This window comes from Athene cunicularia (genome assembly GCF_003259725.1).
Source record: "Athene cunicularia isolate RWA chromosome 1 unlocalized genomic scaffold, athCun1 chr1_part1, whole genome shotgun sequence".
Lineage (NCBI taxonomy): Eukaryota > Metazoa > Chordata > Aves > Strigiformes > Strigidae > Athene > Athene cunicularia.
Genome location: NW_020799091.1, coordinates 81,372,358 through 81,387,854, shown reverse-complemented (window position 1 = coordinate 81,387,854; position 15,497 = coordinate 81,372,358). Strand labels below are relative to the sequence as shown.

The 15,497-nt window shown below is 38.8% G+C and overlaps 1 protein-coding gene across 1 annotated transcript in view; it reads right to left on the bottom strand.

The window, feature by feature from the left end:
• REPS2 (RALBP1 associated Eps domain containing 2) overlaps nucleotides 1-15,497 on the bottom strand; it is a 130,222-nt gene that overhangs the window by 46,930 nt on the left and 67,795 nt on the right. Inside the window, exons 5-9 of the mRNA XM_026846229.1 lie at nucleotides 13,357-13,454; nucleotides 11,444-11,582; nucleotides 9,428-9,491; nucleotides 7,625-7,767; nucleotides 4,717-4,811 (exon numbers count right to left, since the gene is read on the bottom strand). Of these exons, the coding sequence (XP_026702030.1) occupies nucleotides 4,717-4,811; nucleotides 7,625-7,767; nucleotides 9,428-9,491; nucleotides 11,444-11,582; nucleotides 13,357-13,454 (539 nt within the window). The remainder of the gene's footprint in view (nucleotides 1-4,716; nucleotides 4,812-7,624; nucleotides 7,768-9,427; nucleotides 9,492-11,443; nucleotides 11,583-13,356; nucleotides 13,455-15,497) is intronic.

The window sequence follows — 15,497 nt, the reverse complement described above, 5'->3', positions numbered from 1 at the left end:
TCTTCAAAAAGACAACTGTAACTCTGCTTTTCAAGGCACAGTAGTTCCATACCTGAAATTAGTTTGAGAAGCACTTCACAGTGACTCACAAGGAACTAAGGGCTATACGTAAGGATATGCTCACAACAGAGCAACATCATTCTCTGTTTTCTTTTCTCTTTGGGTTTAACACCTCTGTTAGGGTTGGTGAAACTTTCTCCAGCACCTTCACCAGAGTTACAGTCTCCATCAGAACAGTCTCTCTAGCCAAAACTCAAGCTGTACTACAAAGCCCTGTAGTTCTACATCTAAAGTCTTCTAGCTGAGGTAGATCCTTGGACTACTCTTTTTCTTTGAGCATACAGCCATTGAAATGGGAAGACTAAGTTCATCAGCCTGTCTGCTGGAGGCCCATTCAGGCCTCTGATGGGAAAACCAGGGAACTTCTCCCCAGTCTTATTCTTTGACTTTTCTTTATTTCGATAGCAACTTATAATACAGGCATTTGTTGTTTTTGTAAATTCTGCTGCAAAGAAACCAGGAACAAATTCTACTACCATTATCTGTAAGAACAAGCATATACTCTGCAATCAAAAGAACAATAAAGCAAACATCAGAAGCCCCAAGCTTCCCTCAATATTAAGTAATGCTTTCTTTTTCCCAGGGAGCATGAAAGATGTTGGGCCTAAAAAATTATCTGAAGTCCACTGGGCCTAAAAAAAAAAATTAATTCAGAAACATAGATTTTTCAGACATTTTAAAAAACCCTAAAAATCTCAAGTCAGTAAGTAATTTGAAAAGGTCAAGTCCAGAATAAAGTGCTACCAGATCTGTTTTATAAAGTTGTACATGGGATTTCCTAATGCTTCTGAGGAAGCAACATAGCAAAAACATGGCTTGAGGACTCTGAAAACATTTGTACAAAAACTTCACAACACTAACTAGCCCTGACACTCTTTACTTCAGAGTGCCAGACTAAAGACCTAATTCACTGCATGCTTGAATTAATGGAATGACTCTCACAAATTTCAGTGAGATGTGAGCATGAATTTCTGAGGGTGTTTAGAACAACCCCAGCCAGTCATTTTATGCATATAGTGCGAAATCTTGTGTTTTATCTTTAAGCTTTTGGCAGCAAGAAAGCTTGTAGAAAAGAGCCAAAGGAATGGGGGGGGGGGAAAAAAAAAAAAAAAAAAAAAGGCCAGAACCAGAGCGGGAGACAAAAACTTAAAGGGAAAAAAAACAACACAGGAAGACAAAACCTCCTTGGTTAACAAAAAGCAGTCATCCTTGTCAGTCTCAAGAATAACATTAGAAGCCTTTGTGTGTTTTGTAAGTTTAACAAAGCCTAGCATTCAGGTGACCTGTCTCCTATCATTATTTTCTTTATGTATGCATTCAAGAACTGTTCCCATTGTACTGCAGTACTGTAGTTCAGCAGTCACAGTAAAAATGGTCTTCTGAAATTAAATTAAACCACCTGAATGGATGATAGGTGGAAAGAGACAAAGACATGGAGATAATGCATAACTGATTTTACTGATAATAGAATATTTTTAATGTAGTGATCAAGCATCTAAACTATATTTCCTCAAGTAGCCAAGCTACAAACTAAATCTCAAGTGTGAATTACTGCACTTCCCACAGAGGGAGATGAATCACTGACCTTCCAAATGATATTCATTCAGTGCATTAATTCTGAACACAAAAATATCAGTTAAAAAAAAAAAAAGGGGCGAAATCAGAGATTTTATAGTCCATTAATCCTGGATAACAAAGGACCAAAATAACAAGGCCCTAAACCAAACTGAGAGCTTTGTCTGCACATCTAGGACCCAGACAGTGAAGAAATGGAGCAAACCCAGTCAAACAATTGTGATATAGTCAGGTAGCACTACCTGTGCTTAGCCAGCAGGCAATCATGCTACAGATTCTTATTCAGTTTCAACCTAGCCATAAATCCCCCTGATTTTACAGAACATCCTTGCCATCTTGCAGAACCTAGGAATGGAGCAGAAGATCTAGATGTTCCCCCAAGAACATCTGACAACAAAAGCAGCGCAGTAATCTGCAAGTTACTGGCAGTTATGGTGAGAGTCTCTCAAGGAGGAGAGCACAAGATAAAACAGAGGTCTGAAATCTTAATTGCTGAAAATCAAATTAAAAATTAAACATAAAATGAGGGACTTGTTGCTTGTTTGTGTTTTTTTACATTTTGTACTATATACCCTCTACAGCTATTTAATTATTACTATTATATTTCTACGATTATCATCTCCACTACAGTAGAAATATCTGAAAAGCAGAAAAACAGAGAGTTTAATTGCTTAGGAAATCGTCTCCTCCTAGATTTATCCTTATGCTGCACATACATTGAAGGACTATAAACAAGACGATCCTAAAAACAAGACATTAACAAAAATTATAATATTGCATTGGTTAGGTTACTGAAACATCATTTTATTTCTAGGAAACACAAGATGACTCTGAAAGCTAGATTTCTAAGCTTTATGAAATACGTAAAAGAATGTTGCAATCTTACAGTCCCAAAGGCTGTGCTACTAAAGAGCAAACTTCCTCACAACACTGCAAGAACCAAAAACCACTTTGCATATCCGGATAAACACTTGTGAAGTCAATATCCTGATAAAAACAAAGGCTTCCTAAACCAGAGATGCTGAAGTAGATCCTTCTACTTTAAGTGTCCTAGTAAAAAAGTCATGAAGCTACATAAACTGAAACTTTTTAATTATGTGTATAAAATATACATAATTATATATTTATATTTTTAATATATTTATATATTGTGTCTGTATTTTTTTTATATCTGCATGTGTATTTGTACCATGCACATGAAACTGGAAGTGGAAAAAGAGAAGCTGATACTCAGGGATCTTGCCTACTGACAAAAATACATTTGAACAGGGATGTGACAGTTTTCAATGTAGAAGACAAATAATTCTCTCTAAACATGAATTATCTTAAGCTGATGCAGTGAGTTAATTCAAATACTCAGTTGACTCTTACTGAAGTATGGAAATGGAGTTATGTATATGTGTACATACAGAGGCTGACATCAGCAAATGAGTTTTCAACACAAATCGCCTTGAATTTTGCCTCTTATGCTTGTTTAAATTGCAAACCAATACGCATATATGCTAATGAGGCACACTCTCAATGGACTGTTGAGCTTTGCCACACAAGGGCACAGTGAGTAAGTGCTAGCGAAGCGTGGCCTGTGGCATAATCTCGCAGCCCCTGACAAACCACCCTCACAAAATAAGGTCATGTGCAAGGGACAAGGCTGTTCTGCTACAGGAAAGCACCTGACTACACTGTCAAAGCACCAGCAGCCCACACTACCAGAACAGCAGTGCTGCTTTCAAGCTCACTATGACTGCTGTACTTTGGCCAAGCTGCTGTACAAAGAGCAACACCACCCAGGGAGACTGCATAAGTTTTTAACAATTCCAGAAGATAAACTGGATACTCAAAGCATTGGCTGCAGTATTGCCCGAAGTGAACACTGCGCTCCATAGCAGCTTCGGAGAGTCTGCCTGGTGGTACCACTACTGAGCTGAATTTGATGAGGGAACAGCTGAGTGCTGATCCAGAAACACCTCAGAGCAAGGCATCAGGAAGAAATAACTGGAGAACAGCCTTGCTGAGCTGCCAAGACATACCATTACTTTTTAACTTGGAAGCAGTATCAGAGGGCCCATTCTTGCAGTCAGTCTGCCATCTGATTCACTACCTTAAACAATAAACCCTTAAATCCCCTAGCATATATATTCAGAGCTGCAATATCCAAGCACAACTCAGTGGCCATGGTCAGTTCACCTTTACAAGATCTTTAAAGTTTCAGTCTTTAACTTCAGTGATAAAACTTTTCTCCTTAATTTAATTTTGCTTGCAACAGTCTTCCATTGCAAGGCTGGCATCTGTTGTGATATTGCTATAACGGATCTCCATTCTTCTCTCAAAACACTCTTCCCAGATCCTTACAATTACTACCTAGACCCTTAGGTGGTAGTTCCTTAGACTATGAAAAGGCTGGATATTAAAATGGAGACTGAATGACTTAGAACAGAACTATGCATGTCCATACAGTACAAAATCTGGGATAGTTTCAGCCTCCAAAGAAGGAAAGTACAAGGAATCAGGACAAGTCATGCCATTTTTCTTATCATCAAAACTGGGTGAGCAAGTGTGGAAATGGAGCACTGTAAATGGAAGAAACACTCAAGAGCTACACAATCAGGAGTGCCTGACTAGAACCAAGGTCTGTGCCTGAAGTCTTACATTTTCGACCAATTCAGATTCAGGAGATATTTCACCTGAGCACTGTCCTTGTGCCACTGTGCCTCCTGCTTCATGGGCTCCATCCCTCACTGCTGGCTCCTAACGCTGGAGAGCCAAAAGCAGCCCTGCAGGGCACCAACAGTTAAGGTGTATTTCTTTGCAGGCTCTAACACTGCACAAGGCTGGAGTCCCTTGATGGCTACTGTGAACTCTGTTATGTGGGAATACCTTTTGAAAAGCCTGTCAGCCCTTTTCACACACTGCAGAAATTGCCAAGAGAGGGGTTGGAGATGGCTTAATGGGAAGCTTAGAGACTCACACTCAAAGTCCTCTCACTCGCAGTTCTGTTGCTATGCATACCACAGTCACTGTGAAGGTACAGAGACCTATTCCTCTGCACACTGCAAGGTAACTACCCTGCTTACACCTTCTCACCTCCGTTCGACTGAAGTCCCGACTCTGCTGACCGCCTGGCAACGACTCAGAATAAGAATCAAATAGTGTGCAGTCACGCATGGGCTTCAAAGAAGCTGCAGGGGAAAGAAAAAGAAAGAAACAAAACGAGACACATGCCAATTCTTTGGTTAATACACGCTTCTTAAAAACCTGTTCCAGCATCATTTTGCCCTTCATTTCTACCTACCAGAACTCATTTGTAAGTCACGGATGACAAACACCATGAAGAAAATCTTTCTGTTTTGCATTCTGAACAAGTCAGTGTTATCAAAGGGATAGTATGCATAATTTCTGTTGTAGAAATAATTGTGAAATTTGGGAAAAGTTATGCTTGGCAAACATTAACTCCCAAACAACAATTTTACTTGCATTTTTCCTCCTCACAGTCCATTATCAACTTAGCCGGCCTTACAGCTTATACCTTGCTGTCTTAGGAATGTTAAAGGTAGTAAACAAACCTTCAACTCTAATTTTTGACATTTTGAATACCGAAAAGTATAGTAGAATCTACATTATACACCAGAATTGAAGGCTAGCAAAGAGCAAGGACACCTGAACACAGTAGATGCTGCAGTATATACCCTCTTTATCTAAACATCATTGAGACTAGACAAATGAACAAAACCAAACAAACAAAAAAATCAACACTAACTTCTCACAAGAATTTTCACAAGAACCTCATTTCAATTCCACAATCTTAGATCCTTCTGCTGATATCACTCTGGAATTAGTTCCTCTGAGATAAATCTGTCATAACAGCTGGAAAACAGCTTTTCTTAAGATCAATACACAGAAAGGCAGGATAACCAGTTCTCACATCAAATTTCTAGTTTCTGGCTAGCACCTAGTTTTTCTGAATAAATTCAGTTCTTGCAAATCTGTCTTAATTTACAATACAGTGGGTTGCATACAGGACAAATAGCTTTACAGATTCTGTAAATTAGTTTTAATAAAAACTTTCAGAAAAGAAGGTGGTGGGTCAAATTGTTAATGGAGCTGTGCCAGGATAGCACTTGGATCTGTGCTTGAAGTTTGTAGAACAAGCCATAAAACTAGAAAGATTAATTCATTCTTAAATGCTCTGTCTTATGCCTGAAGTCACTTTATTTGAAGCTTTAACACTCTTATCAGATGCAAATATTTCACTTGAACCAAATTCTGCCTCATTTTAAAACTAATACAACAACCTAATGCAAAACAGTTTCCAGTAATCTTCATCTGGTTCCTAAGAAGCCAAAAAACCCTTGTTTTAAAAAATTTAAAAATCAGGGAAAAAAAAATAATCTGCTTCACAGAAATCAAGTTATGAAAACAAAAAGTTTCTCTTGAAAATTTCTTCTGACATTTTAGGTAAGTGTATGAGGCACTTGCTTACTTATCAATGCTTTCATTTCAGAAGTTGTCACAACCAGGGCTCTACACTTTTTGTGATTCATGGTGTTACAGTGTGTTGAGATGTCTTGCTTTTTATTAAACTAACTAGAATTAGCATATTAGCTGATGTACTTAGAGTGCCTACAACAAATAATTAGTTCTTTCCCCTCTTCCTGGTAGATCAGCTTTAAATGCTTCATTGCATGCCAACACCATAAACCAATAATCACCTCTGAAAGTGGCAAAGACCCCAGTACTGAAAGGGACAAATTAGGGAAAAAAGGGACTCCCAGGGAACAACCACAGCTTACCATGCTCTTCCTCCCACTGACATAATGATTCCCTGCTACTAGAGAGAGTTATTTCCACTGCAGTTTCACCCAAGAGGTTTAATGTGAGGACACACCAACAAGAACCTGCATGGAGAAGCTTACAAGCTAATTTATCATGAGAAAGGCATGAGAGTACTGAACAAAGTGGTGGCCCTGGAGGGAAAAGGTTAGTTGTCATTATGACAAGGGAAAGTAGTTAGAGAGACTAAAAGTGATGAAGACTTGGAAGCACATGTTTTACAGGAGCTTCTTGCTTTGTATATTAAGGCAGTGAATTATAATGAACATGGCTCCACCAGAATTTACTTCACAAATCTGATACAGGGTGAACATTTAATTTTCCTAACTGCAGCTTGATTTGCTCTTTTTCTGTCTTAATATATTCAGTGTCATCAAATTTAATGGAGATTTTATTAGGTCTTAAATATTATCCCTTAGCACTGTAATTATCATCTGTGATTAATCCTCCTTGCCCTAGAAAGTCATGCACATTTTTTAGATGAAACAGTACATATTTCAATGTTCATTTCTAATTATAAGAGACATAACTGAAGGGAACAAACGAAAGGGCAGGTCTCTCACTGCACATTGTTACTGGGGTATGTTATACTTCAGATTAATTCATCCTTGTGCTACACAACTGTTGTAATCCCTCCATCATTACTGCAAATTATTTATAGAAGAATCTGTGGATTACACAAAATGAATTACAAAAAATTCAACCTTTGATACAACTGGTAATGGCATCTAACAAAATATATTACCGTAATAAGTTCTAAGACAGTCCAGTACTGTTTTCAACACATATTCAAGAGACGTATAGTTAAGGGAAAAATCATCAAAATAGTTAAAAGCCATGTAACTTTTGTTGGATTATCTTTGCTGCAGGTAATCACCTGCCACTTTAGCTACAAAAACACCTGAAGCACACTGGAGCAGAGGCAGACATTAAGAGGCAGGTAACTGCTACACTTTGCATCGCTATTTTGTGCTTTTATATATTCCTTCTTCAGCAAATGCCTCATAACACAATAAAAATGCATGCATTAAAAAGCAACTGGAGAGCCATTATGCGGTGTAGAACCCCATCCTACCTGCAGGATGGAAAGTGAAACCTGTCTTACACGCAAGTTGGCTTCTGGAGATGGCTACAGGAACACAACCCGCCGCAGGGACATTACCTGCTTGAAGGTACTCGGGTAGCAGCGTCTCCGGCAGCGTCTCCGGCAGCTGGTAACCATTCTTCCTCGCAACCACGAGGTGGAAAGCGGCACAAAACTCTGGGAGTGTCAGCGCCCCGTCGCAATCCACGTCACTCAGCTCCCTGCAGGTATGACAGGCACACATTTTCCAAGCCACTACCTCTGGGAATCATACATGTACAATCACAGGGGAGACAGAAATGCAACTCTGAGAAGGGATATTTTAATACAAGACAAGCATCTCTGTCATTTTCCACTTGATCCTAACTTGTACATTTGTCTCAGGGAAGATGAAGCAAGCTAATTTTCTAATACTGACTTGTTGCTTTTTTTCTTTATTAAGTACATTTTTTGTTATACATTACACCATACAATATGAAGGTATGTATGTATTATAACATGAAACACATATCCTGTAATTCCAGGCTGAAATTAACTTTCCAGTGGTTGGAAGCACTTTTGGACAATCCATGCAGATTCTTGAACCAGTTCAAGCAGAAAAAGTTAAAAATGGACTTCAGCAATGGTTACTTAGCACCATTGACTAGCCTCAAGGAAAGAGCTAAATAATGCTCTTGACAAGTTTAAATGTTATTGTTAATTTCTCACTAAAGTGGTTCTCTCTAATTCTGTGATGCTTCTCAAACACTAAAACTGGACTTCAAAAATTCAAGAACTCAGTTCTACAAATTAACTCTGCAAGAATTGAGTAATATTTTATCATGAGCACATGGACTAAAATAAACAACTCCCTACTCTTTGAAAGTAATGAGCATTTGTCAAGCTGTTGAGGTTATAGTAAAGACTGAAACATTCCATGTTAACACAGCAACACAACCTGATAAATCAGATCATCACAAAATTATCTACTAGAAAGTTTTCTTTAAATTTTTTACAGAGCACAACTTATGTCAGCAATAGAAATGTGTTTTGTTAACATATTGGGTTAATTCATTCTTCTTAAGTAACCTTAAATTTAAATTCCAACAGTCACTTCCCCCAACACTCAGAGTTGGGGTTTTTTTACTTTCACAACTGACAATCTGCTTTGAAGATTCCAGATACAATCTTTGACCCTGACAGATGTTAAGCTCTTGCAAGCTTTTCTTCTCATCTCTCTTCATAAAAGCATATATAAAGTAAAGTCTCTATCAGCATTTCTGATTAACGTTTAAAACTGTTCGTTCTTCCTATCTGAGATGCAAGTATGACACTGAATTACAAAGCACCATGTTGTTTATGAAAATATAACAGAATCTTCGTCAAATTTTATCAGGTACAGATCCATCCATCCGCAATCATTTCTAAATATGCTTATTAAAAGTAAGTGTGCTAGTTCATTAGAAAAGCACTGATGAATTATGTAGTTGTGCTTACTAAAAATTAGGCATTAATTAAGCCTCCTCTGACAAAACACAGCCAGAAACATAAACACATCTAAAACATTTCAGAGGTGCTTCTCTGTGCATTTCATGAAAAAAATGTCAGTTTGTTGAGCTAATGATGCTGCTTACAATATACTTAAAACCAGCTCTCACTTATGTCTCTGTTCAAACCTTCCCAGTCCAGCTGAGTAGGTGAACATCTCTCCAGAAAACAACCATGTCAGGGAGATCAATGAGCACCCTGCTGCTTGGACCTAAAAGTGATTCTGGAGATAAGAGCGATAATTTCAATTGAAGACATTTTTCAAAATCTAACAAGAACTCTTGAAATAAGCATCTTCAAAAAAAAGAAAAAAAAAAACCTCATACATATCCCCAGCACTATTACAGTACTTACCAGATGTGAGAAAGCTCTGGGATGGGCAGCTTTGACTTTGTGAAGAAATTCTTTGCCACAGAACCTGTTGGGAAACCGTGCCTTATCAATCACTAGAAATTAATCCTCCAGTTTTTCACCTTTGGCCAGGGCCACCACATCAGAAGCAGTTGGTTACTTTATGTCCAGATTAACTGGATGCTAATATAATTGTTGGACCATTTGTCTCCTGCTGAGTAAGTGACAGAGAAAGCCAGAGCTGTTGACCTCATTTCTCCATTCCCTCCACATGAGAAAAAATAAGGAAAATATGCTTTAGTACTAGTGATTCTAACCAGCATAATTAGTATGCCATCCATGATGAAATCAGACACAAATGGCTCTGCTTCACCCAGAAGCCATGTGTATGGCAGTATAGTCCTGTAGTGTCTGCACTGCTCTCCAAAGACACTGCTTCAACCATGATGTTTCCCTGCAGTGGCTCGAATTTTATGGGGAAAAAAAAAAAAACAAAACCAACAACACTCAGGAGAGTGAGCTAGCACATAGCCTGCGCATATAGGATGGTGAAGAAGCGGATTTGTTAGCCAGGAGAAGAATGAGAAGGGTTGTTGCGGCAGGGTGAGTGAGGATGCCTGCAAAAGGACAGCAGCTGTTGGAGGTACCCTGGTAGCCCTTCCTGGATACAGTCTTACAAAACATAAGGAAACATATAAAGTGCAGACTTTGAGGTCTATATTCCTCTTCCTCTTGGGTGTTCAGGTCAGCTCACCCACTGCAGTACATAAGAAAAGCTGTCACTGGGGCGGGTCCAAGACACACCTCACACAGAATGTCCTCCCCAACACCAATGCCAAGAGAGGACAATGTGATCATGACAAAGCCAGGTAATAGTAATGTACCTCCATAATACCTCCCAACCTCTTGACCACCTACGATTCAGTAACTTTCCCAAGCAGAGGTAGCACTTAAATATTCAATAGCTTCTGACAGATTTTTCAGTTACAGATTTCTCAACTTCTTAAACCTAGACAAACCTCTAACATCTGTATCACCCTGCAGCAAGGATTTCTACACCTTATTTTAGGATGTTGTGAAAGCTCAAATTTGTCATTTAGAAACAGTAATTTTGGATGTCCAAGGACTGCCTGAGAACCTTGCTCAACATAAAGGAAAGTGCACAACTACCTGAGAGGCTGTATATACATATATACATGCATACACAGTTACAGACATATATGTCTGTGAGGAAATACAATGTTGTTGAACAACACTTTCTCTTTCAAGCAAATTAAATGAAGGAGACTTAACTGAGGCAAAGAACTGGTGAAGCACTAAATTTTGTCATCAGCAAGTAATTTATTTAAACTTTTGGCTGGATGAGAGCCTCCCAAACCCGAGTAATACAGCAAAGCTCAGTAAAACTGCCTCAGTTTAAAACCTGTGATGTCTTCCTTGCCAGATCAACTGTCTGTACCCACAGTCACTACTCTCATGATCAGCCTGATTCTCCTATTCAGGACAGAAACACAATCTCAGTATGCTGTTAACAATACTTTTACCACATGTGTGCTCTCCAGGATTTGCTTTTAATCACCTAAAGGTCAAAATCTCAATCCCTTAGGGCCACAAACACCCAGGCATGACCACAAAGGACAGTTAACTGCATGCTTCACTTCCATCACATGGACACTGCCACATTTCTGCTGGGAAAGCAAGCAGACCCTAAGGGTTTTTTCAGCTCAATATATGCTACAGGTGTGATCCACAAATTTAGTAGACCAAATACTGATAGCTCATTTTAATTTCTACCGAATCACCAACACTGCTCCCTTAGATGTAATTGTTTTTCTAAAATCAGTATGTTTAGCAAAATATATAATAGCCACAGCACTGGTTTTATCTTTGAGTTGTGTGCCTTTAAAAAGAAAACTCACACTCACTCCAGAGAGAAAAAAAAAATTCATCTGCTTAACGCTTCTCAAATCTCAGCCTGGTCCTTCTACTTGACATGTACAGCATTTGGTAAAAAACTACCTGAAATAAAAGAGTTCAGGTCAGGCTGCAGGGACCTGAACTGGTTGATATAGTAGTCTCGCTGCTCCTCCGTTATCCTCCAAGGGTCATCCGAGTAGTGGCTGCTGCTGTCCTGCTGTTCCCGCTCCACTGAAAGAGACTGAAGAGAGGGATGCTGGCACTGGTTGAGGCAGGGGCTAAAAGGGTCAAGTGGGGCACTGGGAAGCTCATGAAACCAGTTTCACTCTCTTCTAATAGCAGACACATATTTTAAAAAGATGAGAAGCAGAAACGGCCATGCTGATTACAGTTCCACTACTTATCTGTTAAAGCTGAGACTAGTATCAGGTGTCTTTACCCAGGCAATTAAAGGAAGTTTTACATAACCAAAACTAAAAGAAAAGAGAAATCTTACTACTGCTAACTGCAAGAAGTAAAGTCCAAGTCATACTTTATTACCTCTGGATTAATTTGGGGGGTTAATTTGGGCTGTCATGCATTACAACCCTGAACTGCACACTGTACACCTGAAATGGATGGAAGCAATAAAGGACCTAAAGCTATATTTATACAGCATGATGCACGAAAATTCAGTTTTGCTAAAAAACTACATATTTAGTCTAGGAGTGGTGCTGTAACTACAGAGCTTCTGGACCCTCCTCTCACCTAGGCAACCTGGCACATGTTATGCCAATCCAGGGAGACATGCAAACCCATAGAGACCTCCTCAACCTTCTGTCACTTCACACGGCTTAGGTAAAATCCTACTTTTTACTTTTTTTTTTTTTTTTTTTTTTATTACCTACTAATTACCTAATCCAGAATATTCTGGAGGAGAAAGACATTTTATCAATCTATGTCTTTGCTTTCTGATTGACTTGTTTAAGGGAGGTCTGTATGTTAGGTCGGGTTGTGGTGTCTAGAAGAGTGCTGCCGGTACAATTAGTGCCTTTGTTAAACTGGAATGACTGAGACTTGGATGACAAGACTCTTAAAGAGGAAAGGCAAGAATGAACAATAACCAGACACCAACCAGGTCCAAAACCCATTCTCTGACATATCTATCCACTTCCTAAGAATCAAATGCAAAACACTGGTTCTGAAATACATCAAAAGTTCCCTGAAACAGGCAATATCATGAAACTGTAAATTAATTTTCCTTTCAAAGTGTTACACAAATGCACTCAATTTCATTTCAAGTTAGCACAAAATATGCAACACTACTAGATCTTTTCCTGAGGCTCAGATGCCATTTTATTATGGGTTTGGGGTGCTAAGCACTAGGGAAAAGCTAGAGTTTGAGTCTCACTTCTTTAGGAAAAGCTCTGTCTTAGGAGAGCTTTATCCTCCTTCCTTATGGCAAAATACCCGTTTGCGTAATAAATGCACAGCAGGCATACTGGAACACTGGAAAGATCTGATTTTGCAAACAGCAGGAAAAGATAGGACCCACATCATAAAAGCAAGCAAATGACCAGAAATTCATTATTCTGTTTGTGATGCGATTTAACTAACTGCGGTGAAAAAAGAGAATACACAGAATATTAGGCCATAAATCCTATGCACGTGTTACAGAATTCTAAATCAAGCAGGAACCTCTGAGAAACCTCATGTATTTTATAAATGAAAATGTTTTACTTCTGCTAGGATAACCACAAATTTATTTTTTTTTTTTTACGTTTCAACTGAAGATTCTTAATCTAGTTTTCCTATCTATGTTATTTGGTGCTTCTCATTCTACTGTGCTTCAGTAATTTAATTAAGTGGATTATTTATTTTAATTTCTCCTTCACATCAGCTTCTTTTTCCATGCACTAAAAAAGCAGGCTTCAGTCTCTAGTCTAAAAACACCATGAAGAACACTTTTTACTTTTGAAACGAGAATTCTTCTGCTTTTTTTTTTTTTTTTTTTTTTTAAACATGCAATTCATTACCCGATTAAGAGTTGAACAGGTGACTGCAGATTTGGCTCCATAATTCCCTGATGTTAGTCCATCTTGCTGGTGAGTAGAGTGTCTGACTTCATAAGGAGCTATAGACATTTAAAGTATATAAAAGAAAGCATAAGCAAAAAGATTCTAGTAGGCTAAAGGAAATAATTCAATACCACAAGGTGAAGAATCCAGTTTGTGAACCTAGTATCACAGTATCAAAGTCCATTTTGCCAAGTATCTACCAAGCGAACCTTGTAGCACAGTATCAAAGTCCATTTCGTCTTCTGCAACAACATTGCAGTCACATACTTGCCTTCCACATTACATCATTCTTCTTCAGGCATTAATGATAGAAACTGTCAGTTATATATTACTAGATAACAGAAAACATTGTCATGTTGAAATATATATTTATATAGCCTGTTTATATATTTATACATTTTATATACTTATACCCATATATAGCACAACACTGCATTACAAAGAATAGTTCAACTGAGCTGCAAAAAAATATGCTTTGACAATGTTATCAAATAGAAAATCACTGATTTTCTATACAATCTTCCCCCTTCCCTAATTTCTGTTGAAAATTACAATTACTACTTCTTTTGCTAAAATAAGTCACATTCACTGCAGCAAACACAGTAAGTAGTGACATAACAGAACGTTTAGAAACAATGTTTTAAAAATAGGCCAAGTATGCAATCACAAAGGCAACTCCCTTGCAAACGCTTAAAGCTGAGAACTTCTGCTGCCAGCCTATTTAAAATTTGCCACTAGAGTCAGCATTAGATAGACAGAACTTAAGACTCTTGATGAAAAGTGAAACCAAGAAATCTTAAAAATTTTGAACTCAGGAAGACCTTAGAAATTATACTGCTAACCTCCTTGCTTTCCTAAGTGGTCTTATCCTGTATCGGTATCTATTTTTATTCCTGTACAAGTAACTCCTAATTTCAGAAAAAAAACACAGGAAGGAAGTTGGGAAACATACAGACGCTTTTGGAGAGGAGATTTAAGCACAAGGTCACACTGCTGTGTGTCTGCTAGCAATAAAAACTTCAAAAACTATCAGGAAAAACGTATATAGTCACAGTTGCAGTGCAAAGGGCTACCCTTGAAGACACATCATCCAGTTTCAGCGTCAGACCTACAGTACAGACCAGCCCACCCAGCTCAGTGCTGATGCTACCACCTCCTGCACATACTAGGGTGTGGCGGCTTTCAGACCTACCCTTTCACATGCTCTTCAGAAAACCATAAGGGTCCTAATCTTCAAGGCCAGGAACAACCAGTAGGTCACTTAGGCTGGCACTTGGCACAACATGGGCCATAAAATGTTACCCACTTACTGTCACTGAGAACACATTTGGCTGAAGTATTCCCTGTGGGATTAAGTTAGAAGAGACTCCCTTCCCGTAAAACAACCGAAGTGTTCTGCATCTCTAGGATTTTATCACCTTAAAAATTCAAGCAATTGAATAATTAATTTTAGATGTCATTGTTAGCTGGATTGAACGCTGCTGCCTCTACTCTGCGCTGCTGCTGACTCCATGAGAAGTTTCACTGAAGTTACGTTTGCAACCAAATTCAGAGGAAAAAAAGAAAATAACACCCAAAATACACCCCCACTAACACTGACAGATCTAGGACAGAGTCCCAGAAAAGAGCAGGGCATGCAACATGCAACCCAGTCTGCTGCTCCCAATGGCCACCTCCCGCCCGGCTCTTCCAAGTGTGGGCTATCTGCCACACATCTTCTTCACTGGAACAGAACATGCGTCATCCCAGAAGGTGACTTCACTACTGCTGCTTATTTCAGAAGTCAACCACCACTGTTTTAATCAGTTATGCCCAGTGTGGGGTGGGGGAAAATGCCATCTCTGAACAAACAGCAGTTTACTTAACCAGCAAATGAATGCCTGTGACTCAGTACTGGTATGATTTCCACATGAAGGCCACTTGATAGTGTTGAACATATTCTTACCATGGCTGTAGTGACTTTCAAAATGTTGTAATTGCTCTGTTTTTTTCACTCATTTGTAAACAAGGACAACAGATAGAGGACTAGTACACTCCTCACCCACTGTAAACACACTAACTGAAAGCCAGAGGGATGATATACCGCAATGCCAGGCACC